The following is a 26,669-nucleotide window of genomic DNA, read 5'->3' as shown; positions in this document are numbered from 1 at the left end:
GTAGAGCCCCAATGAACACTTGCCATCAATTATGACATTTTTCACAGTTTTGCGTGATTTACAAGATGACAGGAGCAAAATAGGAGTGTTTAAAATTTGATTCTATGCTGTTCTTTGCTTGAAACATGACCGAGTATCCCCATAGCAACGGCCTTAGCAACAGTTTTGCTAATGATTCTGAAGGAAACAACGTATAAAAACATATTTCTGCATCTGTTAAATGCTAAACATGTCAACACTATTCTGTACACTTCTACTGAGGTAATCAGAGCAAAATACTACAGAAAAATTAGTTCTGTGTATCAGTTTTGTTGTGGAGTACGATCTGAAACCTCCATAGCAACGGCCTTAGCAACGGCTTTAGCAACGATATTGTCACTTACAAGCTGGCAGATGTGTCATCCTTCACACATTTATATCTCCGGATTGCATGGACGGATTTATACCATTCAAAGTTTGATATGCAGCGAATGGTATGCACAGTAAGTCTAAATCATCAGGCAAGGCCCCATAGGTAATGTGAAGAAATGTACGATATTGGAAAGTAGACTATATATTTTTTATGAGAAAATCTCCAAAAAAATCTGATTTTAGGACTCATAATTTTCTATCAAAGCTAGATATTAAAAAAGGAAGAATATTTCGGTGGTTGTAGTGACTGGTTCTACCAACCTATGAATTTTTATTTCAAAATATTGATGTTTGATATTTCTACGCGTTCCTTTCAGCATAGTGTCAATCTGAGAGATCCGTTTGGATAACGTCACTTGGTCACGTGATTACAACAAGAAAGCTGTACATAAAAGCTTGTTATCATGGATTAAAATAAACTTTGGTTATTGCAGATTAAAAAAATGCATGGTAGCTCTGGTCCCTCTCAGTGGTACAAATATCGTCAATTTCGGGTCCTGGCCCATGGACTACTTGTCCAACGGTGACAACATACATAACACATAGTTGCATGTGACTAGCAGACTATTATATTTATATGGAGTTGTTTGATGAATGGGGTTGATTTGTACCTGATGATTCCCAATTGAATTGTAAGAAATTCTTAGGGTTTCCTTTTGAATCCATGTAAAATCTGATAACTTGATGATAATTGATAAACTATGTATTTTATGATAAGACAAGTTTGCACTCACAATTGTCCATTCTCCCTAGGTAACCCTACTGAAATACTTCCGCAACTACATGAGCGAACACTTGCTGAAGGCGGGAGCGAACATCGCCCCCCGCGAGGTGCAGGAGATGGCGCGGCTGCCGTTCCTCCGGATGTGGTTCCGCACGCGTAGCGCCATCGTGCTTCACCTCAGCAGTGGGACCCTACAGATCAACTTCTTCCAGGTAGGAGACTTTTCCAACAGTTTACTGTTTCAACACATGTTGTTACACAAAAATTCACAGGGCTTGAAATACCACCTACATATGCAGGTTAGTGCAGGTAAAATTGGAGTTGTGCAGGTATTTCTGGTATCTACCTGCACCAAACCTGCACTGGTCCATGTACTGGGTTTTATACATAAGTGTCATATGGTGTAGGTGTATATGGATTGTTATTAGCTGCATTGACCGTTACCACCTATAATTATAAAGTATAAAAGAAAAAACTAGCAATGGTTCCTGAACAATTTTAGTCATCCACACTTCCTAAATTCAGAGTGGTGCAGGTAGAATTTGTCTGGTGCTTTAATGTTACCTGCACTGGTATGCAGAAAAAAGTATTTCTATGTTAAGGGATCATTCCTTTGTGCCTTTATTTAGGTTAGTAGCAAGACTTGCGACATATCATACTGATCCTTATTGATACACTTTTCATAGACTTTGAAAGTAAAATAAGGCATTATTTCATTATATTATTCATAGCACGTTGGCTATTTTTATGTTTCCATCCCCTATGGGGGAAGGGAAATCTATTTTCTCTATTGCCCCTAAGTTTGGGATCAAAGAATAATTCCATCAGGTTAATAGTGATATCACACAGATTCTTTTTTTTTTGTCTTAGGCAGTCTAAAGTATGACAATAATTGCTATCTATAAATGCTTTTCCTTTTTTGACTGGAAACAACAACAGTTCACAACTTTTATTTTTTCATTGATACCTCTACAGGATCACACCAAGATCATCCTGTGCCCCCTCATGGGCGCAGTCACCTACATCGACGAAAAGCGTAACTCTCGGACCTTCCGCCTGTCCCTGATCGAAGAACAGGGATGCAGCAAGGAGCTCTTCACTCGCCTACGCTACGCTCGCACCATGGTGGACAGGCTTATCGCATCCAAGTCCGGCTCTGGCCGCGTGAAAACTGCAACATAACTTAGTTAGTACAGAACTGTAGCCTTCACTTTACTTTAACTGCCATATACTGAAATGCACAGGAATTTTGCAATTGCTGTTGACAAATTTATACATTGATGGCATCTTTTTAAAAATCTACTTTGAATTTGATGAAACACTAGAAGATGTAGCATTTTAGGGGGAAGTTAGCATCTCGTTTGTCACTAAGAAGATCAAGAGAAATTCTAGGGACAATGTCCTTAGTGTCTTTTTAGCTAAGGACCTTTTCTTGGTAATAAACATGCTAGAGGACCTTTTCTTGGTAATGAACATGCTAGTTATAATGTACTTCCAGGTTGATAAATGATGTATTATTGAAATATGTCCTCTTGTTGATGTGTATTTGTAGATTAACTGTTTTCTTGAGTTTTGTCAGTTTTTTTTTTCAAGTTTCAATATTGCATTCTTTGTTGTATTTACTATGATGAAGTCCTCAAAGCTGAACTGTACAATATTCGCATGAAGATAGCAGATAGATTAGTTCTGTTGATTTATCCGTATGAATAAATCTGTAGGCTCATGACATTTAACCAGCAATATGGAATGTCATGTTTTTAGTCTCTCAATCACAAACTGCTGCAGTATTGGGGAACAATGCCTTTGTTTTGAAAGACTGACGAAAAATTTTGAGTGCTCTTGTAGTCTAGAATGCTTGTCAAACAGTCAACAAGCTTCTGATGCATTACCAGGTCACAAAATTAAAAAGTTGCAGGACTCAACAACATTTTTCACATCAAAATCTTCTCTATCACATTACATTGGGATCAGACCTGCAGGCATCTCTAAAAATTTGCATGGTGATCAAGAGCACAGGGTGTATTACTCACGAAAATGTAATTTAGAGACTTGTTGACCGACCAATTTTCCAGCTGTGTGACTGGCAAAAAAAGCTATTTGTGTGGAAATACCTTGGTGCAATGACTAAACTTCAACTACAGCCCAGAACACTGAATTTGTACATTTCTAACCTACATCATACTATGTGCCATACTTGAACTTACTTGTTCTGTAATATCAAAGGGTCAGTGTTCATGTGTATTTTTAAACAAATAGTCTGTTTTAGAGTGTTTGGATGAGTGAAACATAGATGAGTAAAGTGTAATGTTCATCTTGCTGTAATGTTTTGCAAGCTGGACTTTTGTTTCGGGACATTTTGTGCTGCAGATTTTGTGCTGCCATGTTTATAGGACACATACTACAATGTATGTAATAAGACGTATTAGGTTTAATTTTTCTTTTACACAAGAAACTGTCAACCTCACCTTGTCACATTTAATTTTAAATTTTCATACTTCACTCCAACACAATGCTTTATTAAAATCCTTTGTGTATACTTTTCCACTACAGATGTTGTTTTTTTATTTACTTGAAATATTCTGTCAGAACATGTATTCCTGTAAATTTTAGGAATTTTTCTGTTATGAGGACACTTGTTTTGTAAGTTTGATGAAATGTACAAACTTTAGGTAACCAAACATTTGTGGATGTATGAATGATATATGCTAGTATTAGATGAACAATAAATCAAATTATGGACCTATTGTTTTATTATTTCAGTTGCCAAACTGGCTGCTTTAATTCCCTGCGCCTGCAACAAGCTGCAAGGGTTTGCTTTTTTCACTTTATGTCACTATTTTGGATGGTGACATAAAGCTAGCATCCCTGTGTAAAGGGGAGCTTCAGGATAAATTCCTGGTTGAAAATCGCCCTCCCCCATCACTCAAAAAAAACTTATGCCAATGCCCACAGAGGCTGGTGAAGGAGGCTAGTGCAAGGCTACCCTACACTAGTACTAAATGTAGAAATCCTGTCATACTTTGCCCCTTTACATGACTGGAAGTGAGCCCAGAAAACTTCCTAAACTGGTGTCCTATATAAAACTACAATGGCAATGCAACAGAAAAGACCAGGATATTAGCTATGACTGATGTAATAGGGAAGCCATCAGAGTGTGACACTGTTTCTCCAGAAGATACACATCTACAATAACAACAATTTATCCCCCTGGGTTTATTTTTTGTACTATTTTTATTCAAAAGGATACAATATAATTGCAATATATACACACAGACAACAAAGTGGCTGTTTCTACAAGTAAAACTAGTACATATACATTTGTGCAACACTCCCCGCAGAGTGTTTGAATTTGCCCTAAACGGAATGTTAAACTGGCTCCCAACACGTGACAATCTAGTTAGATGGGGGAAAATGTTGTCACCCAAGTGTCCACTCTGCCAAGGACGACAGACTCTGTGTCATGTCCTCAACATGTGCCCAGTAGCCCTTAAAGACAGGTACACCTGGCGACATAACAGTGTCCTTAGGGAACTGGTCACCACCCTCAAAATGTGGCACGCCAAAGCAAACCCACAGACCATAATCAGGTGCGATCTGAGCCAGGACTTCATCGAAGGGGGAACGCACACAACAGTCCCTCCAGACATCCTGCCGACTTCACTGGTACCAGACATCACCATTCAGGATCCTGTACAACAAACACTGAACTTGGTTGAACTTACCGTCCCATTTGATCAGAATGCACAGCACGCCGAGGACAGAAAAATGGCCAAATACGAATGTCTGATCAATGAAATAAACTCGCACAGTAGTTACAGGGCTAGCCTTGTTACAGTTGAAGTAGGGAGTAGAGGTTGGATTAACGGCGAGAACACTGCAAAGCTGAAGTCACTCTGTCCGGTCAGCTACAAAGACCGTGAAGTGAGACATCTTAAAAGTAGACTGGGAAAGTGCGCACTCTGTGCATCCTATGCTATCTACTGTGCCCGAAACACACCTACTTGGGACTACTTCAGGACTGTTTATCTACAGAAACTAGTTTGTATCTGGGTCTAAATTTTATGATGTATCTGGGCCAAAAATGTTATGAAATGTGACGTTAATGTTTTTAAACGATTTTAATTTGTCACTGTACTTCTTTTTAATACCTTGCGCCCTCCTGGAGAACAGATCTAGACAAAGGGCTGTCCTAGGTTTTTAGCTTGTAATATATACATGTATGTATTCATCTTGTGTGTAATAAAGATGATTTTTAACCATAGTCTGAGCTTTAAGTCATCTTTATTGCAGCAAAATAAAGAATCGTCAGCAAAAATTATTTTATGTTCATAGATTATAGGGTTATTTCTATTAAAATTGTACTTTTGCCACAATTTGCTCATTGTGTTGTCAATATAAATATGTCAGTATAAATGGTTTGTGGGGGGTTTCTCTTTACAATAACTTTACTTTAGCTAGCACAACATACTTAATGCCATTTTACCATTATGATAAAGAAATACATGTTTTGCTGAATATTTATGCAAAGCTTGTAGAGACCAGCTGTGCTTTAGTTAAGCTATAACTTATAAAGAAATAAAAAGTCCTAGCACAAATAGAGGTATATGTGTCAACACCCCCCTCCCCATGATAATCACTAAGTCGTCTTCTATCTTTTCAGAACATGGTATACTGTAAATGCATTTAACTTCACGGGGATTTAATTTCGCGGTAGCAGCAGAAAGGACTTTTTGCGGTGGCTTTAAGTTTGCGGTAACACTATAGACTGCAGTCTAATACTATAGTACAAAAATGTTCGCAATCATCCGGGTTTTAAGTTCGCGGTGAAGTGGTTACCGCAAAAACTACGAACATTAATCCACCGCAAACATTTCTGCATTTACAGTAACTGATATCTTTAAAACCAGTTTTGTTGTGTACAAAATACTTTTAATCAAATCTGCATCAGAATACTACTTAGGGAACCGATAAAATGCAGACAGGTAATCACAGTCACTATAAACTTGATGCTTGTGTCAATGGAAAAATCTAAGGGACCACAAAAACTGGCCACTATGTGCCCTGATTCAGATGTACAGGTACTTGTACAGGTTTACCTGTAATATCAATTCTCAATTCCTCTTGACTTGTCTTGGTAGAGTCCTGCATACAAAGTTCAATTTGATTTCACACGTTTCCCCAGCGTACTGATGTGGCTTGCTTCCTCCCGGAAACTTTAACGTTCCACAGCGACCGTTCTGTAGTGCTGCTGACGGTGACACGGACGTCCCATCCAACCATGCGTAGTCTTTCCCTCCCTGTAGTCAAAACAATAACCATAAATAATTCAAGTTGATAAAGTACAACTATGGTGTCAGATATTAGACTATAACAAATGATAAAAGCAACTTCAGAAAACAGTTACGTATGTCACAAAAAAAGTTCTAGCCAGCCTGAAATTTTTCACCGTCCCCTGGATTTTGAATGGAAATCCTGTTGAAGGTGCAAGGATCCAAGGGGGGTTTTGAGGTATGCTCATCAGGAAAATGCTGAAATTTAGACCCTCTGAAATGCTATTTCCTTTACTTTGAGCAAATTTTGCTGGTAGACTCTTTGTGAATTGATATCTTTATATGCTGATTTTTGTCCATCACAGAAGATGGGAAGGGCAAAGTTTGTGTCCGTCCCAGCAGCAACAAAATTCTGTCAAAGGACAGAAGGACGGGCGCTGGCAAGAACCTTGCACCAACAATTTACAGGATTACATTAAATGCTTAACCTGTAGGGATTGCTACATATAGTGGTTTAGAAACCCTTCTGAATTTCAGTACTCACAGTTTGCCCTTGGAACCCTATCCACCACCGGAACCCTTTCCCCTTCTTCCACCTGGGGTCCAGACTCCTGATAGTTTTGCTGACGAAGTTGATGACCTCCGGTTTGTCCACCACCAGTAGGTCCGCACCGGGGCTGAACGTCTGACAGGCGTCTCGTGCCACGGCCCAGGGCAGCTCACCGTACACATAGAACAGGAAACACAGGCCCTGGTGTTCCATCCAGCCGATATCACACACACCTGCAACAACAGAGAACACTTTACACATAGAACAGGTAACACAGGCCCTGGTGTTCCATCCAGCCAATATCACACACACCTGCAACAACAGAGAACACCGTACACATAGAACAGGTAACACAGGCCCTGGTGTTCCATCCAGCCAATATCACACACACCTGCAACAACAGAGAACACCGTACACATAGAACAGGTAACACAGGCCCTGGTGTGCCATCCAGCCAATATCACACACACCTGCAACAACAGAGAACACCGTACACATAGAACAGGTAACACAGGCCCTGGTGTGCCATCCAGCCAATATCACACACACCTGCAACAACAGAGAACACCGTACACATAGAACAGGTAACACAGGCCCTGGTGTGCCATCCAGCCAATATCACACACACCTGCAACAACAGAGAACACCGTACACATAGAACAGGTAACACAGGCCCTGGTGTTCCATCCAGCCAATATCACACACACCTGCAACAACAGAGAACACCGTACACATAGAACAGGTAACACAGGCCCTGGTGTTCCATCCAGCCGATATTACACACACCTGCAACAACAGACAATCTCAAATGTCAGGTTTAATTTTCTCTATACGGCCAAAGCTACGCAAGAAGACAACGCGAGGGAGTAAAATCTGCTCTATGTGGACAGTATTCAAGGTCACCACAATTAACATAAGCCAGTTGAAGTTTACCGGGTAACAGTAGTTCACCTTTATCCACATGGTAACCTATATCCGTTGTTTTTAAAAACAAGATATTTAGGAGAATCTAGTCGGCGGACGTTGGTTTGAAATTGCAATATTTCTTATAGCATTCCAGTCTGAAACAGCCGTTTGTAGACTCAATATCCCTAAATACTCCGATTTTATATACAACGGATAAAGGTTACCCCGTGAATAAAGGTAAACTAGCATTACATAAAAGGGACTAGATCAGCACCTCGTTCCTCTCCCAGCTGTCTGACAGTCAGAAGTAGCTTCTCTTGCTAAGCTGTGAATGAGGACTATTACTGACCCAACAGAGGAGGCAGCGTGGGGTTATGAAGTCTTCTAAGGAACTCACCCCCTATACAAGCTGGCTGTTCTCAGATTCTAGTGGTGGTAGAGAGTATAGTCAAGGCTAATGTTTTAGAAGCTCACCACTGCTGACAGGTATATAATGGACACTAAATGTTGTTGATGTTTCCATACTTACTGCAGTGCGGTGCCCACTCGTCACTCCCGTCATCACAGTCCATCAAACCGTCACAGGTTCGGAAAAACGGGACAGAGGAGTCGCGCTGCTGACGAGCACAACTGAATGGTCCTGTGAGACAGACAGACAGGTGCAGCAGGCCAAAGTATTATACGATGTACATGTACCTATCTGGAATGGACCCAGGTTTAATGGATAAGCCAATACAAAATGCTCAAAACATAAAAAGACAGCAAAAGGTATCTTTGTTTTATCAATGGTTTTTATTCAGTAAAGACATTGTGGGCTTGAGACAACTCAAATTACAAATAAAACATAGACCACAAAAAACTATACATTACAATCCATGTACTCACTGCTTTAAAACTAGCTTAAACCTTTAGAGAGACATTGCACAGTTTGATACTTTTGTATTCATACAGATCAGCAAATACCTTAGTAGTGAAGTTGTTTTACATTTGAGATTAGGCCAGTTGATGGTTCTTTTCATCATTGTAGATAATGCCAAACCACACTCACTGCACATCGCTGGGTCTTCATCACTCCCATCTGGACACTGGGCAGTACCGTCACACTTCCAGTACCGAGGAACCAGCCGACTTCCATCCACACACTGAAATGGTGCTGAGATTAGAGAACAAATGTTGAGCACTTTCAATTGATAATTTCACATATCTTTTCAACAACCTGTGGTAATGTTACATTAATTAGATTTCTCTACTCTTTCAGAGGTTCTGTGTGGTTCTACTTTTAATCAAAATTGAGTATATTAGTTACATGTACACAGATTTTCCTCTAGTTAACTCTTTGGGAAAGATGGTGGCAGATAAATGATCACTGCAATAATGTTGGACTTCAGGCAAAAGATCATTTTACGTTAAAACAATTATTGCTATAAAAACTTTCTTCAATGCACTTCCTCCTGAAAATACTGAGCTTTTGATGAAATATTATTACTTTACACTTCTACGGTGGTTTACAAAACAATTGCTATACAAATAAACAAAAAAAATGAAGTACCACATCTTTCAGGATCCTCATCTTTGCCATCACTACAGTGTACTCTGTTGTCACAGTCCTGGGCATTTCGGATAGGCTTCAACACTGACCAACACGCCAAGGGAGGGCCTGGAATACGAAGAACATAACTGCTCACATTAAATAGAGATTGATCAATGTCAAGATGCCTGTTTTGTAGCCTGATTATATCTCGCTTATAGCAGCCCACCCAACATTTGCCGGCCTCCCTGAGTTACAGCCCTGGACAGCAGAGTTTGTGTCACACAGACTACATGTACTAGTTTTGTGGCTGGTTAGAAATTATTGTAATGGGAATGAAGTGCAATGTATTCTTTCTATTTCATCTTTTGTTCTTCAACAGATGATTGATTTCATCTAATCAAAAACTAGAGTTCAACAACCCCATGCGTTCTCCAAGTAACTTTGTTTCTTTACAATGCGTAGGGTATGTTTAAATAATAGTTGTGGCAAGCAGGTATGACTTTAATAGGGTCCTTGGTTCAAGGACTAATGTCAGGAGGTCATTAGTCCTGGTTATTTTCAGTTAGTATTCAGGTTAAGGGGAGTGGGAAATGTGACCTCTTTACATCCAAAGGTTGGCCTTACACAGCATTTCCTGTTCATCGCTGCCATCAGGACAGTCAGGTGTTCCATCGCACACCTGGTACACAGGGATGACAGCAGCTGTCCTGTCTGCATCAGCACAGGGGTACTGTCCAGGACCTCCGTACAGTATGTACCCTCCTGTAGGTAATAATACTACTGTATAATAACAGTACATCAGCACAGGGGTACTGTCCAGGAGCACCGTACAGGGGTACTGTCCAGGACCTCCGTACAGTATGTACCCTCCTGTAGGTAATAATACTGACAACATCAGCGCAGGGGTACTGTCCAGGACCTCCATACAGTATGTACCCTCCTGTAGGTATAATAGTACATCAGCACAGGGGTACTGTCCAGGACCTCCGTACAGTATGTACCCTCCTGTAGGTAATAATAGTTAGTACATCAGCACAGAGGTACTGTCCAGGACCACCGAACAGTATGTACCCTCCTGTAGGTAATAATAGTACATCAGCACAGGGGTACTGTCCAGGACCTCCGTACAGTATGTACCCTCCTGTAGGTAATAATAGTACATCAGCACAGGGGTACTGTCCAGGTACTATAAAGATAGTAATACTAGTAATTCTACATAGAATCTAATTCAAACATGCTGTTAAACTTTGTCTACAGACAACATTTCATGAATTCTCTGTTGGAATCTTCTGATTTACGAATATATTTACGAATCTCTGACATAATCAATAATTTAAATAACTTACCAGGCATGTTAAATCAAGTTGTGACATTACTAATATACAGTTGCATCTATTAACAAAATGTCATCAGATTTGATTCAAACTGTTTTGAAATGTAAGCATATCCCACCTACTTTCTGTAAAGACTGGTTGTGTGGATGACGCTAGAGTGGACAGCTCAATGACTGCTACTGTAGGGCTGACATGCTGTAGGGATGTGGTCACAGCAGCACTGCTGGTGGTACTGGTGGGTGGGGAGGTGGGTGCTGGTGTGACGGACTGTGTTGAGCTGGTCGTGTCTACTGTTGAGCTGGTCGTGACAGTTGAAGTTGTCTCCTCTGTAACACTGGTTGGCTGAGTGGTGACATCTGTAGTGAGGTGATTGGTTGGAGATGTTGAGGTTTCAGCAGACAAACCTGCATGTATCATGTGATAAGATATAACGTTACATGTAGTAACCCAAAGGATGATCCCTTATGAAATTCTTAATCCTATCTATTGGTCACTTTATTAGAAATTCAATCCACATTCATGCCAAGTGGCACATACTGATCTTTGGGACGGATGCGGTCGAAATGGAAGTGATTGTTTCGTGTTGGATTTTATTTGTTTTTAAAAACCTTTACGTTATGTATTTATTTTTTTTACACTTGTAACATTAGATAGTTATATACGTACGTATGTACCAACATAAGGGCGAAGTGATAAAGTTGTGCAATGTTTGACTGTATTTACCAACAGCAGACAAGGGCAACTTAGTGTCAAAGGTTCTACAGAAAAATGAACAGTTTATAATTTTGACAATACACAACTCAATGATATTTCTGCATGTAGACAAAATGTTTTTTTTTTTTACTAGTGCACCTTTTCAACCATTCAAGACTGAACCAAATCCTTACACAGCAGGTCTGTGTGTAGAGATCTAAGCAGCTATCTACATCTGCTTGGAGATAAGTCACAAACTCATACACCATGCCTTGTAATCCTTAGATAAACAGAGGTGGTCCCCAGACAGCATGTGTTAATAGTTTTCAGCTACTGGTGTCACTCTTATCAGCTGCCAGTGAGAAACCAAGTAATTTATAGCCCAATTGAGACAACATTGATAGCCAGAGGTGTGAGGGTCTCCCAGGATAGTATAAGCTATAAATCTTAAGCAAGGAGGTTATATTCAGAATATAACCTCCTTGTCTTAAGTGAAACAGATAAATTTGTCATGGTTGGTAAGGTTAGTCTCCAGGCAGACATGTCAGTTGGATAAAAAAGATGAATTTGGCCAAATAGGGACAAAGTAGTTACTATGGGTTTTCAGTCAGTGTTTTGCAGTCTATCCTGCTAGCAGGCTGGTCAGTTACTGTAAATGCATTATTTTATAATTCCCAGGGATTTCATTTCGCGGTAGGCGGTAGCGGGGAAAAAGACTTTTTTTACGGTAGCAACATGCACTGTAGTCTCTGACTGCCATGGAAAAATGTTTGCGGTGGTTTTAAGTTCACGGTGAAGCGGCCACCGCGAAAACCTCGAACATTAAACCACCACGAAAGTCTCTGCATTTACTGTAACTCCTAGGCCAATTAACTCCTACTAGACTTTTATTCCTAACTTGAACAAATTCCCCTATTACTATTCTACTATTCAGCCAGGCAGGAGTCCGGTAGAGATCTAAATAGTTGGAACAATCACTGGAAGATTTCACTGGCAACCACAGAGGGAAAAGCTAATCTCGAACCAGATCCACGGTGCGTAATGTATAGTATCAAGTGCCCGTTTGACTCCCTTGACTGGCTACACTCCTTGGCCAGCTTTGATACTATCTTATGGCACTGTAGGATCTGCTTGGAGATTAGGGAAAAGCACCATCCCAGACCTGTTCTTGACTCCTGGGTAGCCCTGAGCATGTGCTGCTCTGTTGTCCCTGGCTTCTGCTCCTTGGGGGGTAACTCTTCACGTATCCCATCACCCTCTTCTTCAACCTGGTCAGAAGAGCCAGTGGGCACTGAGTAGTAAAGAGAAAACAAAATGAGTATATTTTTGGAGGAGGCAACCTAAAACTCGTAGACCAAGGATGTTACATGAGACTCTTTGAAATAGCATTGTTTTCATTCATTATCAGTTACCCCTCTTGAGATTTAACCTAATTTGCATTATTTTTGTATGTATCTAAAACCTAATGATAGTTGATATGAAGACAGAAATCTCCACAGGGTAGCACAGGGTATGACCAGCTGTGAAAAACAGTGTTGTCAAGGCCTTATCAAAATGTGGACATCTGAAATGATGTATCATCTTGAGGATTAATGATGATGCATAAGTAGTTCTCTTACATTCACCTCTTCTTATGTGGGGATCTTAGGATCCTTTTTCTGGACCCAGGGCACAGAACCATAAAAGATAACCTCCTCTCAGGATGTCAGTTGCTAAATTGATTCCTCACATCCTCCCAACATCATAAATAGATTAGACACTGTTGTCGATGTTTGTTGTGACGTACCCGAGAAGTTGAGTGCCAGGGCGAGTGTAATGGCCAGCACGAAGGCCACCACGCCCACCACCACAGCTCGCCACGACCACCTCTCTCTGCTTTCTGATACATCTGAGTCCTGCAGGAAATAATGACAGGATGATCAATTTTATCAAAAACAGACTCTGAGAACCTTGGTGACAATTATGACCAATTTGTAACTTTGAGTGTCAATTTACAACTTTGACTTAGTTCATTTTCCTTCTTGTCTGGATGTCTGTTTCCTCGTTTAGCACATTATTTGTGGGTTACGTTACAGAAAAGAAATCAAACCCAATAGCATTCATTTTAGATTAGAAGTATCACTAGTTGATGATCCTTTTTTCACTTAATGTCAACTTTGTTATTGTATCATTATCATCATTGTACTTTGATAACAGTTACATGTATTTTTGCAATTAGCCTTCGGGCATGAGTTTGCAATAAAGATTATCATAACGTTATAACATTACTGTACATCATGTAGGGTGTTACAATGCTGGTACCAATTTTGTGCAATAACGTTAGCTTAACAGCCAATCCTTTTTAAAGTGATCTCTCAAGTGCCTTATGGAAATTGATCACTGTGGATAGGTGGTCACACACACACCAAAAGAATTTTCCATGCTTTGGTGGAAGGGTGGAAATCCAACGTTGTCCAATGGACCTCTAGCTTGAGCCTATTCAAGGTCTCTGGTAGGAGGGGGATTAACTATTACTACGCCTGTCAATCAAATATTTTGTGTCCTGGTGGGGTGACATTTGCAGCGTGACTTTATGCATGATGAATGGGAATTTTAGATGTTTGAGTAGTGTTCTAGCCAGTTTGAATTTTTTCCGTCCGCATTGGAAATCCTGTCGAAGGGGCAACGTTCCTATGGGGGGTCCGGGGGCGCGCTCCCCAGGAAAAATATGAAATCTAGACCCCCTGAAACGCAATTTCTATTCTCAATTTTGAGGGGCAAATTTTGCTGATAGAATCAGATTGGTTCAATTGATACCTTTTTTCTGTCCATCCCCAGCGTCAAAATTCCGCCAAAGGACGGAAGGACGGATGCTGGCTAACCCAGGTGTGTTTGAGTATTTTTTTGTCATGCCGATGACTTTCATCAAGGACGTTAAAAACGTGTATAGCAAATGTGTGGCGTCTAACGGTACTTGTTTTATTTCTTATGGCGAGTTTCTCGCTAATTCTGTGCAAAGTTTAATGTATATTCTTTTCATTCGTATGGCATTGGGACCTTGGCCCCGTGCCAAACCTTTGTCATCCTGGAAGTCTCCAATGCTTAATGTTACACAATTCCCGCCATCTGGGCCGAATTTCGACCCAGTCCAGCAGGAACAAACCATTCTCAAAGACAGGGCCACCGGTGGCAAATGACACTCCTTGGTCAGCTACATTCCTTGGCCAGAGTACCACATCATCATTTTCGGAGAAGACCGAAGAGACTCTGGAGCTATAATACGACTGGATACAAGGCTTTCTATAATTGGTTCTCACGGCGCTGACTCGTTTCTCTCTCGTTATGCCACCGGTACGTATGTAGTAGAGTGGACCTCAGCTAACCGACATCTATCGCACCGCAGTCATCCCTCAGTAAAAAAAAAGACATAGAGCCGCATAGTTCTAGTTTAGAACCTTATTCAGCCTGCCAACTATCTTATGCCACCGGTAAATATGCCTGGCGATTAGGCATGGCACAATATTGACAGAGAATACAATGTATAATATAGACCAAAGCGTTATAACAGACTACTTAGTACTTGATCTAGTACAAACTACACGTCATCTAGTCCAGACTCCACGCTATAACGTTACATACAATATTGAGATGTAAACAGTACCTGTCCCAGATGTAGAGACCTTGTAGACTGACGGCTGACTCCTGACAGTGTCCTGTACAGGCTCCCTGTTGTGACGTACCGGTACACCTGCTCCACTTCCAGGTAACTCTCCTCTTCCTTTGTCGTCACACAGCCGGGTAAGTCTGGCGGTCTGTCCACGTGAGCAGGGGGTTTCTTCTCCATCACTGGAAAGCAATATTGTCAATAAATCATTGTGTACAATTGTTTATTCGTAGATATTTTTGTTGCTGTCTTAAGTATTGGTGGGGGGACTTGTAAACGCAACCGTCCACCTGCTTTGCCCCCACCCCCCACCCCGGGGAGTGATGACTTCCAATAAAGGAAGAAATCGTCGCAAAGATTGTACTAACAACACTAATATATGAATACACGCCTCCCTTCCAAGTCCATTGGAAAAGGCACTGGGGTGTTTAATCCGATATAAAATGGCTTTCAAAAACATAACAGTACAGTTAAAAATGCAAAGAATGTACATTGAAAAACAGTTTTTTGTAAAGTTGAGAAGTTTGAAACTGCTGTCATCTTTCTGCCAGTGGCCCCAAAAGAGAATTTCACCAATGTATTAGCCTTGCGATAATTTAGACTGACTGGGAAAAAAAACACGCTCCTGAGCCTAATAGTACTAACGTTGTTTGTCGTACCACATTTCATATACACTGACAAACATTGTTCAGTTTCATCAAAGGGGCCCTTGAGGAATCTATAACAAAGAAAATGCGGATGGCCCGTTGGATGCCTTTGGGTGACCAGTTGGCATAAGTCACCATTCCTTGGACATCCGTACTACAAAGGACGCGAACGGCGCCCTTATGGTGACCGTGAACTGGTCACGACAGTCGACTGGACAACAAAGCCAAACATGCAACTCGCTGATGAATCTATGTGTTCAGAAATGCAAAAACACTGCCTGGTTTTGCACATGCAGTGCTAACCATTATGTCATGGCTTAATCTCTACCAGTAGGCTCCGTTACAACGATAATTCTTTTTCTATATCATACACAAACATCATCAGACGTCTATGATTCTACATCATAATATCAGAAACCGTTTCTGGGCCATGTATATCTTCATTACCGTTACCTCCCCCGTTACTCTATTTAATGTCGTACAGAATGTAAAATTTAGAGGTACAAACCTGTAACTCTGAGGCAGTGTTTGTTCAAATTCCAGCCACAGAATAGAAGTCTGTTGAGAATGTCATCGGGGTGAACTGATAATCCGTAAGCAATCCATGGATGTAGGTCTGACGACAGAATGTCAGCTGTAGTAGATTAGAAGGGTAGCTCATTCGTACCGGATTCGTACTTCCAAAACTGACAGCCTTTCACATTCCGAACCCTCTCACACAGATTCGTACATCTCACGAACGCTCTGTGAGAGTCCCGTGATGAACACTGCAGAAAGGGAAGTCAGTCCACATGCAACAGATTCAGCCTGCGCAGTCATGGTGATTCAACCGCATCACATTCACAGCCGACACAAAGAATCTTTTTGTCTTCAGTGAAGCTGATGTGATTCTATTCTTCCCCACCGCACAGTGGACCAACTCCGGGCACTTTCAGCCCTCTCTCAAACCAAGAGATTAAGCGGCATTAATAAGCTGCCGGTGGAAACGATTCCAGATCACGTACATTTCGCTATTTTCTTAAAGTTTTCTCAAACGTAATGCAGCTTGCGGCCGAATCTCTTCAGTTAGCGTATAGGCTCGGAACGGTCAACATGGCTCTGGTTTAGGCTATGGACGACCGGAGTTCTTGGAATTCGAAGAGACTTGAGTTGCTTTGGTAGCGTCAAAGTTTTTTGGTGGTGACAAAAAGGCGTCACTGACTTTTGGGACCTGTAAAAGCGGCCCAGCGGGACTCGAATCCTCCCGCCAAGCAGACCAAACGGACGCGATTGTTAGGAAAAGGTCAGGCTGTATTGTTATCTACAGAACTTGTGAAATGGTGTTTAAAGCTACTCTCCAAGCAGACGTGTCAGCTGGATAAAAAAGAGAGAAGAATTCGGCCTGGGGATATGTTGACATGGGGTTTCAGTCAGTCTTTTGCAGTCTATCCAGCCGGCCGGCCAGTTTACTCCTATATAGGCCAATTAACTCCTACTGGGCTTTTATTCCTAACTTTGCCAAAGTCCCCTATTACTATCCGACTAGGCATGAGTTTGGTAAACATTTAAAAAACGGGGCCCGACCGGGCAGCTATCAGGAGCGAAAAAAATGATATGAAAGACATCAAAATACACAAAATGTCAAAATAAGATTCAAGGGCATAATTTATATATTTTTCCAGGTATACAAATTGAAGTTTCGTTTCTTAGAACATCCCGGCCGGGCCCCGGCTTGGAAATGTGACCCAGGCCTAAGAGATTACTCAAAGATAGGAACCCGGCCCACCCTCCCCTCTCAGCAAATAAAGGGAACCGAATCACAGTCCTCAGAACTTATCACTAGCTACGATAGCATACCATATGAGTTTATCTCGTGAACTCAGAGCTGGGGATCTAGGTGATCTGACATGTTCGGGCGTGCTCCCCTGACAGTGGCGACCGTTTTCTAAAATCGTTTCGTCCAACCGGCTAACGAACGCTAGAGGGCCAGAAGACAAAAACAACATGACTCTCTCAATTTCCACATCAGTGACAAGACTGTCAAGAACTCAACAATCACCCTGGCATACGTTGGCCCAAATCACACAAGATGCTATGGATGATTGCGGGTTGCCCGTGGAAAGACGAAGGTCAAGGTCAATTTTTGAGCTACCCCCAGCGGAGTCCCCTGGTACTGTAGCGGAACTTTTGTAGTCTTCAGTTTTTTTTGTGTGCAATATTTCATTGTCGAGAAGGAGTGCAAGTTTCGCCTCCGTGCCGAGCGGCTTCTTCCGGAACTGCAGGGGTGCTTTTGCCCGTAACTTTGGAAGATCATAAGAGGATAACTCAACCAAGTAGGAATGGATTTTCGGGGCAAGGATAGCTAAGTGACCGATCCACATAATCAATGGACAACGCCGAAACAATAAAATGTCCTCTCGCGTATGAAAATGAAGTTCTTATTTGCATAAGTTGCAATCATAATTTTGCATAGATTGCACTTGCAACCTATGCAAATCAGAACTTCATTTTGATAAAATGTCCATAAAATGTCCCCACACGTATGGAAAATAAGTTCTGATTTGCATAGCTTAAGGTTGCAACCTATTTAGTTCCAGTGTTGTCTATTATATGAATGAGAGATAAGCGACAGGCGTAATTTTGGTTTGGAGGAACATTTCTGATATTAGGTACTTAAATAAGGGCATAGATAACTTTCTAAATTAGTACAAACTCATAATTCTTTTGTGGTTGAACGAATGAGAATTAAACACTTGTGACTTGTAAGTTAGGTAAACATCACCATTCATGGATATGCATACTTTGATGGCATTAAGCATAAGTAATAAGGAAAAGATAGACACGCAGTCTGCAAAAGGATGAGATTTTCACACAATTCTAAACTTTATGATTACTATACTGTATAAAGACGAGACCCACAATGAACATAAATGGTGCTAATTTGAGCTTTATTTGTACTATTAATGCCATACAAGACGTTTTCTCCCTAGGCTTATTAGCTTCACTGATAAGGATTTTAAAAATATCATTTGCCTAACATGAGAGAAAATGCTACATAAAGTAACTGGAATTATTCAGTAAAAAAACACCAATACAGGAAATTGACGGAGAGCAAGCCGCAGATTGCGCGTTTAAGAAGCCTTTGATCCCTGGTTTTAAATATTCAATATTCATATCGTTCGAGGAGGGAGATATTTGATTGTCTGCACGTTTGAAAAGCAAAGCGGCAAGCTCTGATTAAAACATACACCATGTTGTTTTGAAAATTCACTTCTAGAGTGGTGGTGAGGTGAGGTTATACAAACTGTTACTTCAATTCTGAAATAACACTTGTTTTTCATAATGGGCAGGATACAGGAGATTTGAGCAATTTGGTTTTGAAATAAAAACATGGGACGATTGTGAAAAATCAGCCTCCACTGCCTTCATGAATATTGGCGCCTGGCGTATAGGAACCAACCTGAAATTATTCTCTTAAAATTATATAAACACTGAGTTTCCACTATGACACGACGCTACGCACTGATATGAACTGAAATATTACAAACATATAAATCCCAATAATAAAATAGGGAGGAACCAGTAATTGAATTGAATACAGGAGATCCCATTGTGGGAAATTTTTGACTAATATCTCCTTGTGCAATTTTGGTCAGAAAGGTAATTTATTTCTGCACGGAAGGACAAAAGCATGTGCATTTTTTAAATCCGACCAAGAGTTTTGCTATGATAACTCCTTTCTCACTGGCTAGACTGACCACTGGTACACTGGCCAATCTCTTGACCGTAGCCGACCTTCCACTTTTTGTAGCAAAACAAACCTGAAAAAAAAACACAGCTTGATCATGGTGTGGGGACAAAGACTTCAGGTACAAGGAGGTTTAAAAAGTATTATATTTTGAATACTGTTCACTTACTGGTCCCTCCCTTTCCACAAGTGCAAAAATAAAGTAGGTGTAGAACTCAGATTCTAGGATCTCAGTGTTCCTAATAAAACATTACTCACAATCTTTTAGGTCTAAAGGAAAAGATAAGTCCAAAAGGACATGTTATTTACATCACAGATCAGCAAACACCTGTATAAACAGGACAGAGCATCCCAAGGAGGTTATCCTCCTTGATCATAAATATATATTCTTAAGAATGGGTTCCAATACAGTACAGTAGCTGCTAATGATCTAGTTCCCCTATTTTTTGTTAAGACAGCGTATCGATACGCATATATTCGCACACTAATACATCATTTTCAAAATACATTTTAAAGAATTTCTTTCTTAAGATCAATCATATTTCTGATGGAACATTATTAAAATCTTAAGTATGCATGTCAATTGGATGATTAATGGAACCATAGGTAACGTTTTGGTCCAAAGCTAGGAGAAGAAAAAGTTACAAAGGCTATATTAATCAATCAATCAATGATATAAAACGCAAGCAAAATTATTTCAATTTTTTAAGAGAATATTACTTTAAAGAGAATAGGTCTAGAAACTTAATGTCAAGTTGCCAATATATTAATATGACTTTGAAAGAATAGTATATGTGATGCTACAAACATGACACCTGTTTGTAGAGTTGAATTATATGAAAAATTACATCAAACAAAATGTCTTGGTACATATTACATCATATATTAATTGGCCCGCATTCAGGCCACAATATCTTATGTCTGATTTACTATCAGACATACAACGTACAGAAACAAGATCCAAGCTAGGTTTCAGGATAGCAGTAAAAAGACTTCAGTTCTTGTTTGTTTGTTTTACATGGTCGGTAAACCGTCCATTTTTATGCGTAACACACCAGTTTAGTACAGTGGGTACTGTCAGGTTTGATCCACTCACACTTGGATGGAGCTCTTTTTCGACAAGTGTGGTGGGTTCTTTAACGTGCCCGAGGTGTGGCTCTCCTCAAACACGGGACGTCTTCCCTTTACCTTCGATCCGAGAGGAGGGCCCTAACCGAAGCTAGGTACTCATTTTCACCCAAGTAGAGTTGGGAAATAGGTGTTAAAATGCCTTTACCATGGACACAATATTGGGGTCTGCTATGGATTCCAACCCAGAAACTCGGTCGAAGCGTGTCTAAATTCCTTGAACAACTTTAACTCCTTTTTTTCATTAAAAAAAAGGCTCATAAAACAGAATGCAGCTCAGGCGAGAAGTAAACGGTATAGTTATAGTATAGTAAAGTCATACTGAAAAGTTTGTTCAGACCAGCCAAACAGTCAAGTTGACAAGAAAGCCCAGGATCACAATCGGGGAAGCCAGTAATACAAGCCAGGAACCTTTCCAACCAGGCAGATAAGGCCTGAACTTCACTTACTTTTTTGAGGACACTGTTTTAGATTTCAAACCATTGGTTTCATAGGGATGATTGTCAGCGATCAAATTCAATTCTTGGGCAAAGGATAGTGAAAAAATATAAATTGACAAACAAAGCCAGTAACAAAATTCAAACATACTTTAAATATCAGTCCAAGATTTTTAAACATCAATTACTTAGAAGTTTTTCCAATCGTAACGTTTGCGAAATAGTATGTTACACCTTACGGTAATTTATCTGAAGTGAATTTGTGGGTTATCAGGGGGGGGGGGTGCGAAGAAATGCGAAGAAACAGAACACTTCTGGCTTTGAAGCATCACTTTCCCTCAACAGCATTATCAATAGCGGGCGAAGACAAAGATGGTGTTTTTGTTTGCCACAACTAACTCTCCCCTCTGTCCAACTGCCACTCCTCTTGGGTGCGCAATACGGAGAGCGATGTGGCGGACATACGCGCCCTGGCTGGTATACACCACCACGCGCTGATTGCGCGAATCCACCACCACAATGTGACTGGACTGACTGTCCACACATATGCCCCGAGGGCGATTCAGGCGGCCACCACTCCGTCCCGGCCCTCCAAACGTCGACACGTACCTCCCGGACTCGTCATACTTGTAGATGGAGTGAGTGCCATAGTCCGAGACAAAGCTGTTGCCTTCCCGGTCGACGGCGACGTACTTGGGCGCCTTCATCCAGGCCCGGCCGACATCCGACCACAGGAGTTTCCCATCCGGGTTGAAGGCCTGCATGCCACCTTTCATACCGTCAGACCATGTGACCAAAATGCGGTTATTACGCAGGTCCACTGCCATTCCCTTGTAACTCTGACCGGGTACAGTGCCAGGCAGGTCAAAGTTGGCCTTGAGATGGCCATCCCTGCCGAACTGTACCAAGGAGTCAGGGCAGGCAGGATACCCAGACATCAGGACCCACAAGTGACCATCCCTGTCGATGGACACATCACGTGGCTCCTTTGATGGGTACCCTAGCCCCGGTGCACCTCGTGGGAACTGGTACAGGTAAACACCTTCCATGTTGTAGACTTGGAGGCGAGCTTTGTTCTGATCAGCCACCCAGATCCTGTTGTCGGAGGAAACTGCAACTCCGCGTGCGTAGCTCAGGCTTCCATCCCCCCTCTCAACACTGCTGCTTCCCAAGGACACTCCTACAGCAATACAAGAAAAGGAAGGTCAATTATTCAGTCACAAATTCATTGTATGAGGGTTAGATCACAATTTGCAACATTCAATCCTCCAAAATTCTCATCGTCTAATGCCTCTCTAGTAACAGTAACAGAAGGGACGATGCATATGCATGCACTGGAAAATGTTTTAATCTGATCAGAAGGGTATACTAGTTTGTGGACTTGAGTGGGGTTGTCACGTGAAGCATGATGCAGCCTGACAGTACGTCAAATTGACCTCAAATTTACATTTTGTCAGTCTAAAAAATGTCATTAAAATTGAAGTTGAACAATCAAGCACATTATAGGGTGGTGGCTTAATGGATATTTTTTTCTGGCACTCTTAAACATGTATTCATTTTTTGCATCTTCTATTCGTATTGGAGACTGAAATTCGACAAGTCATTTTCAATTCTGAACTCGGCTAGGGATGGTGAGTTCAAAGCAGTCATCAGCTCTGAACACGCGGTACGGTTAGTCTTACACGAAAAGAAGGAGTAGTTGGCACAGTTTTTAGTTATTGAAAGAGTAATACATTTGCCATGTTTCACCAATCTTTATTTACAGTTGCTTGAAAATTAGTCTTCGAAAAACTTTAACGAACAAACCGCGTGTTCAAGGCCCCGATAATCACTCTACTGGCTCCCCTATCACACCCCAGCCCACCTTTCCAGCTAGCAACAAAACCTGAACAGTCATATGGCATAGATGTATAGAGATGTGTATTACAGTAGATGTGGAATTTCAGCCCGATGAAATAATAATCATAAATTATGCTAAAAAAGAAGTTACTCAAGCATTAGCAACTGGATATGATTTTGGAAACGGTCAGACGTTTCAGATAGTATCCACAATCTTTCGTCAGTGTCACTATCTGACGACGTTTCCAAAATCATATCAACTTGCTTGAGACGAGTAACTGCTTTTTCGGCATATCTTATTACCTGGATGTCTAATCTTCATCGAGGAACAATCATAAGTGCCAACATGTCAAGTTCAGTGAGTAATGACACACCTTTAGCGTCCACGGAAAGTGTCCTGGAGGCTTCTTCAGGTGGTACTGTTTCCACGTGGGCAGTGACAGCTTCAGGAAAACCGCGATCGGGGACGGGGTTGATCTGTGTGTGTAACGGTTATCACGTGTACTTGTCAAATTGTGAATCTTACACCATTGTTTCAGACTCTATCTCACTCCGTGGGTTGGTGAAAAAAAGGTGACCATTTACAACCAACGATGGTGGACTCACTTGTAGCCCATATCATGATCGGCCAGGCCCTCTATTAGAATAGCACCCCTATTTTGGCCATGCAATTTCTACACTTTCTTCCAATACACCAAGAGGTCTAGCCTCCACTAGGCCTTCTTACAGGGGTATGGGAATCGTAGAATTCGGCAAAAAAAGTGGCCAGAGGAGTCAGTCAACGCTACGGTTAATGTTCCCCCTCGCGACCGGCCAACTCCTCTGGTAGAAAACTCCCCTGGCAAATTATTTCCCTATAATAGCCAGCGTAGTCAGTCTGGTATAGAATAAAGAGGTCTGTCAGGGACTATGGTTATTTAAGGTAGGAGATGAAAATATTGAAACGGTGTTAAATGATATTTTACAACCCGATTCAATTTGATATGCGTAAATGTCCTAGACAAAAGCTATACAGCTGTATAAGCATTCCACAGTCTGTAAGCAACTCCTGACAAAGGCCTATTTAAAATACTGAGACAGGTACTGACCATGATGACGTCAGCCGACGTCACAGTCTTCAGCACATGGGAACATTTCCAGGCAGTACCACCAGTGGTGTTGGTTCCTCCAGGGTCTGTTGTAGGCTACAGACATACGGATACTGTTAATTGTACGATACTTGAGTGAGTGTGTAAGTAATACCACACAACCCGATGTTTTCACCAATCCATCTACTTCTGACTACAGCATTATGCTACTTTGAGATGACTTTTTAAACACTTTTAGTTTTAAGAAACTTCCAAAGTTCTGTTATAGTGGATCAAAGAGGTCGCATAATGCTAGCGCATTCATAAACTGTACACATGTGTCCCATTTTGTCGATACACACTACCACGAAATTCTTTTCTTGCAGTGCCCAGTTATTCTTGCCGTACCCGTTAGAAGTTTTTGCCGCACCCAATATTTCTGCCTGTCACGCCCAACTGTGTACTTTGCACAGGAAAAGTGCGTATAGTCACTTGACAGTCATGTCTAAGTACTAGTGCCCTGTATAACAACAATAAACAGTTTATATTTATCTATCTAAATTTTATTAACGGTATAAAATTCTAGCGGGTATGACAAGAATTACCGGAAACTATGCCAAGAAAGAATTTCCTGGGGGTGAATAATCTTTCATACAAGAAATATTTCGTAAGATGTTGAAAGAAGTCAACTCACAGAGTCCGGGTGCGACGGCAGGGATGTGGTGTGCACCAGAAGTACATGTACCAGTACTGAGAGCATCAGCGTTACCATGACGACGGACGCTAGAATGATGATGGCGGTTCCTCGGCCCTGGCATACTTCCCAGATTGAACGTCTTTCCCTGGCGGCGTCTATGAGGGGCAGAAAATATAATAATGTAGCGTTAATTGCAAAGAAAAGTTCAGTGCTCAGTTTATTTGTTTATTTTGTTTATTTGAATTCATCACACAGTGATAATTGGGAGGGCAAAACAGGTTCGAACAACCTTTACAAGTTGCCCTCCCTCACATAAAAATAACACCAGTACATACAAATAAATAACATACAAGCAGCAACAACAACCTGTACATACAATACAGGTCATAATACAGGTCATATATATATGGAAAGCATAATCTGGGTAGCACTACTTATAAAACTATTGCCTTGCGCGGCCTCCACGCCACACATGAGCCACACCCACAAGAAGTGGACCAAGTGCAAGGTTGGTCAAGACTGTATTGTAAACTGAGTCTGTCATAGGCAGACTTTACCAACTTGTGCTTGAATGCTAACGCATCAGGCTGATTGGCTGCTAGCTGTCCGATACAACGGAGGCCAGGAGCCAACAAGTTCCAGATTGTTACCAGTCTAGGAATGTAGGAGTGATGGAACGCTGAGGTCTTAGATCTAACAGGAGTAAGCATGAAGGATCTAATACTTCTAGTCGGCCTTGTGGGAAATGACACATATTTCTCCACAGTTGACCTCGATTTGACAAAAAGCATAATGTCACACACCTCCCGCCTGTACGTGAGTGGTAGCAGTTGTAGTGCTGTCAGTCTTTCTTTGTAGGTTAAGTCGGTAGACTGGGGACCTAAAATGAATTTAGTAGCTCGGCGCTGCACTCCCTCTACTAAGGACATGAGTTTCCTAGACTGGGGAGACCACAATGGAGAACAGTATTCTAGGATGCTTCTGACCAATGTGGTGTACGGTGCCTTACGGACATCAGTGTTAGCGTTAAAACCAATTGTGCGTTTGATGAAACCCAGGACGGAGTTCGCCTTAGCTACCATTTTAACAATGTGGTTGTCCCACAGTGTCGAGAAAATTTTTAGCAATAAAAAGAATTTGCAGCAGTATTGACGGTGAACAATGGAAAAACTGTCTACATAAAAACATGGTCTATCTAAGTCAAGTGAGTCCGTAAAGATGGGATTGCAAGCCAGGTAGATAAGCAGCCTTAGAAGTTTGCTTTGGAGCATGCCTGAGACACCATGATGGAACCTACGTTATCGACGTGCTACACACTGTGTGCCGATGTCACTGAGTGGAAAGAGACCCAAAGACACCGTCAATACCGGTTATTTAAAGCTGTGTCAGGGTGAAAAGGCCAAATAACAATAACGTTTTTATGTACCGCATTTTCCTTGGTGTGTATGATGACCGAGCGAAGTGAAGTTGATTAGGAGGTAACCAAAGGAACCGAGTAGGCCTTAAGTCGTCATACACACTTCAGGGCGGGACATAAACATATATTGAAGTAGTCTACCTGGAGGCTGATTCGGGCTGCCCATCTGATCGTTCCTCCTCGCGGGCCTCGGAGTAGAGGGGACGGGCGGTGCACCGAGAGCGTCCCGGTTCAGAGGTGGCCCGAGACGCTGTCCGAACGCGTCCCCATCTTCGTACAGGTGTGTGGCGGCCGCCACAGGTTGGGCCCCGTCGGTGGTTCTTCCTCCTGGCCTCGGAGTAGAGGGGACGGGTGGTGCACCGAGAGCGTCCCGGTTCAGGGGTGGCCCGAGACACTGTCCGAAAGTGTCATCATTCTCGTAGATGTGTGTGGCGGCTGCTGCGGGGTGAGCCCCGTCGGTTGTTCTTCTTCCTGGTCTCGGGATAGAGGGGAGAGGCCGTGCGCTTAGACCGCCGCGGTCCGGAGGCTGTCCGACTGTCGGTTTTTCGTTATCATACACGTGTGTGGAGGCCGTCGCGGGTTGGGCCCCACCGCCGGTGCTTCTTGCTGGGGTCTTGGGGACAGTCTCCCCATCATCCCTTCGCACGT

At 41.7% G+C, this 26,669-nt stretch overlaps 3 protein-coding genes across 5 annotated transcripts in view; 1 reads left to right on the top strand and 2 right to left on the bottom strand.

Moving 5' to 3' along the window:
• The window catches only part of LOC118407845 (serine/threonine-protein kinase PLK1-like), a 13,893-nt gene extending 10,019 nt beyond the window's left edge, over window positions 1–3,874 (top strand). Inside the window, exons 9-10 of the mRNA XM_035808384.1 lie at window positions 1,165–1,347; window positions 2,111–3,874. Coding sequence (XP_035664277.1) covers window positions 1,165–1,347; window positions 2,111–2,317 — 390 coding nt within the window. The 3' untranslated portion in view covers window positions 2,318–3,874. The remainder of the gene's footprint in view (window positions 1–1,164; window positions 1,348–2,110) is intronic.
• A 2,054-nt stretch (window positions 3,875–5,928) lies between these two features.
• Window positions 5,929–16,751, bottom strand: LOC118407846. 3 transcript variants are annotated; one of them, XM_035808388.1, is made up of 11 exons: window positions 16,215–16,751; window positions 15,060–15,248; window positions 13,206–13,314; window positions 12,582–12,710; window positions 10,849–11,082; window positions 10,017–10,154; window positions 9,411–9,518; window positions 8,910–9,014; window positions 8,391–8,501; window positions 6,950–7,188; window positions 5,929–6,432 (listed from the first exon to the last, which is right to left on the bottom strand). In XM_035808388.1, exons 2-11 carry the CDS (start codon window positions 15,240–15,242, stop codon window positions 6,247–6,249), a joined length of 1,542 nt encoding a protein of 513 aa, XP_035664281.1. In that variant the 5' UTR covers window positions 15,243–15,248; window positions 16,215–16,751; the 3' UTR covers window positions 5,929–6,246. The 3 variants fall into 3 exon arrangements, with proteins under 3 accessions (XP_035664281.1, XP_035664279.1, XP_035664280.1); XM_035808386.1 differs by having other exon boundaries at window positions 10,849–11,130; window positions 15,060–15,251; window positions 16,218–16,749; XM_035808387.1 differs by having other exon boundaries at window positions 10,849–11,130; window positions 15,060–15,244; window positions 16,218–16,749.
• A 4,600-nt stretch (window positions 16,752–21,351) lies between these two features.
• On the bottom strand, window positions 21,352–23,462 carry LOC118407862 (E3 ubiquitin-protein ligase TRIM71-like). Its single transcript, XM_035808416.1, has 2 exons — window positions 23,447–23,462; window positions 21,352–22,181 (listed from the first exon to the last, which is right to left on the bottom strand). The coding sequence occupies exons 1-2, from the start codon at window positions 23,460–23,462 to the stop codon at window positions 21,352–21,354; spliced, it is 846 nt and encodes a 281-aa protein (XP_035664309.1).
• Window positions 23,463–26,669: the final 3,207 nt, after the last annotated feature.

The sequence above is a fragment of the Branchiostoma floridae genome, unplaced genomic scaffold, assembly GCF_000003815.2.
Source record: "Branchiostoma floridae strain S238N-H82 unplaced genomic scaffold, Bfl_VNyyK Sc7u5tJ_1494, whole genome shotgun sequence".
NCBI lineage: Eukaryota > Metazoa > Chordata > Leptocardii > Amphioxiformes > Branchiostomatidae > Branchiostoma > Branchiostoma floridae.
This window is presented reverse-complemented; position numbering and strand designations above follow the sequence as displayed.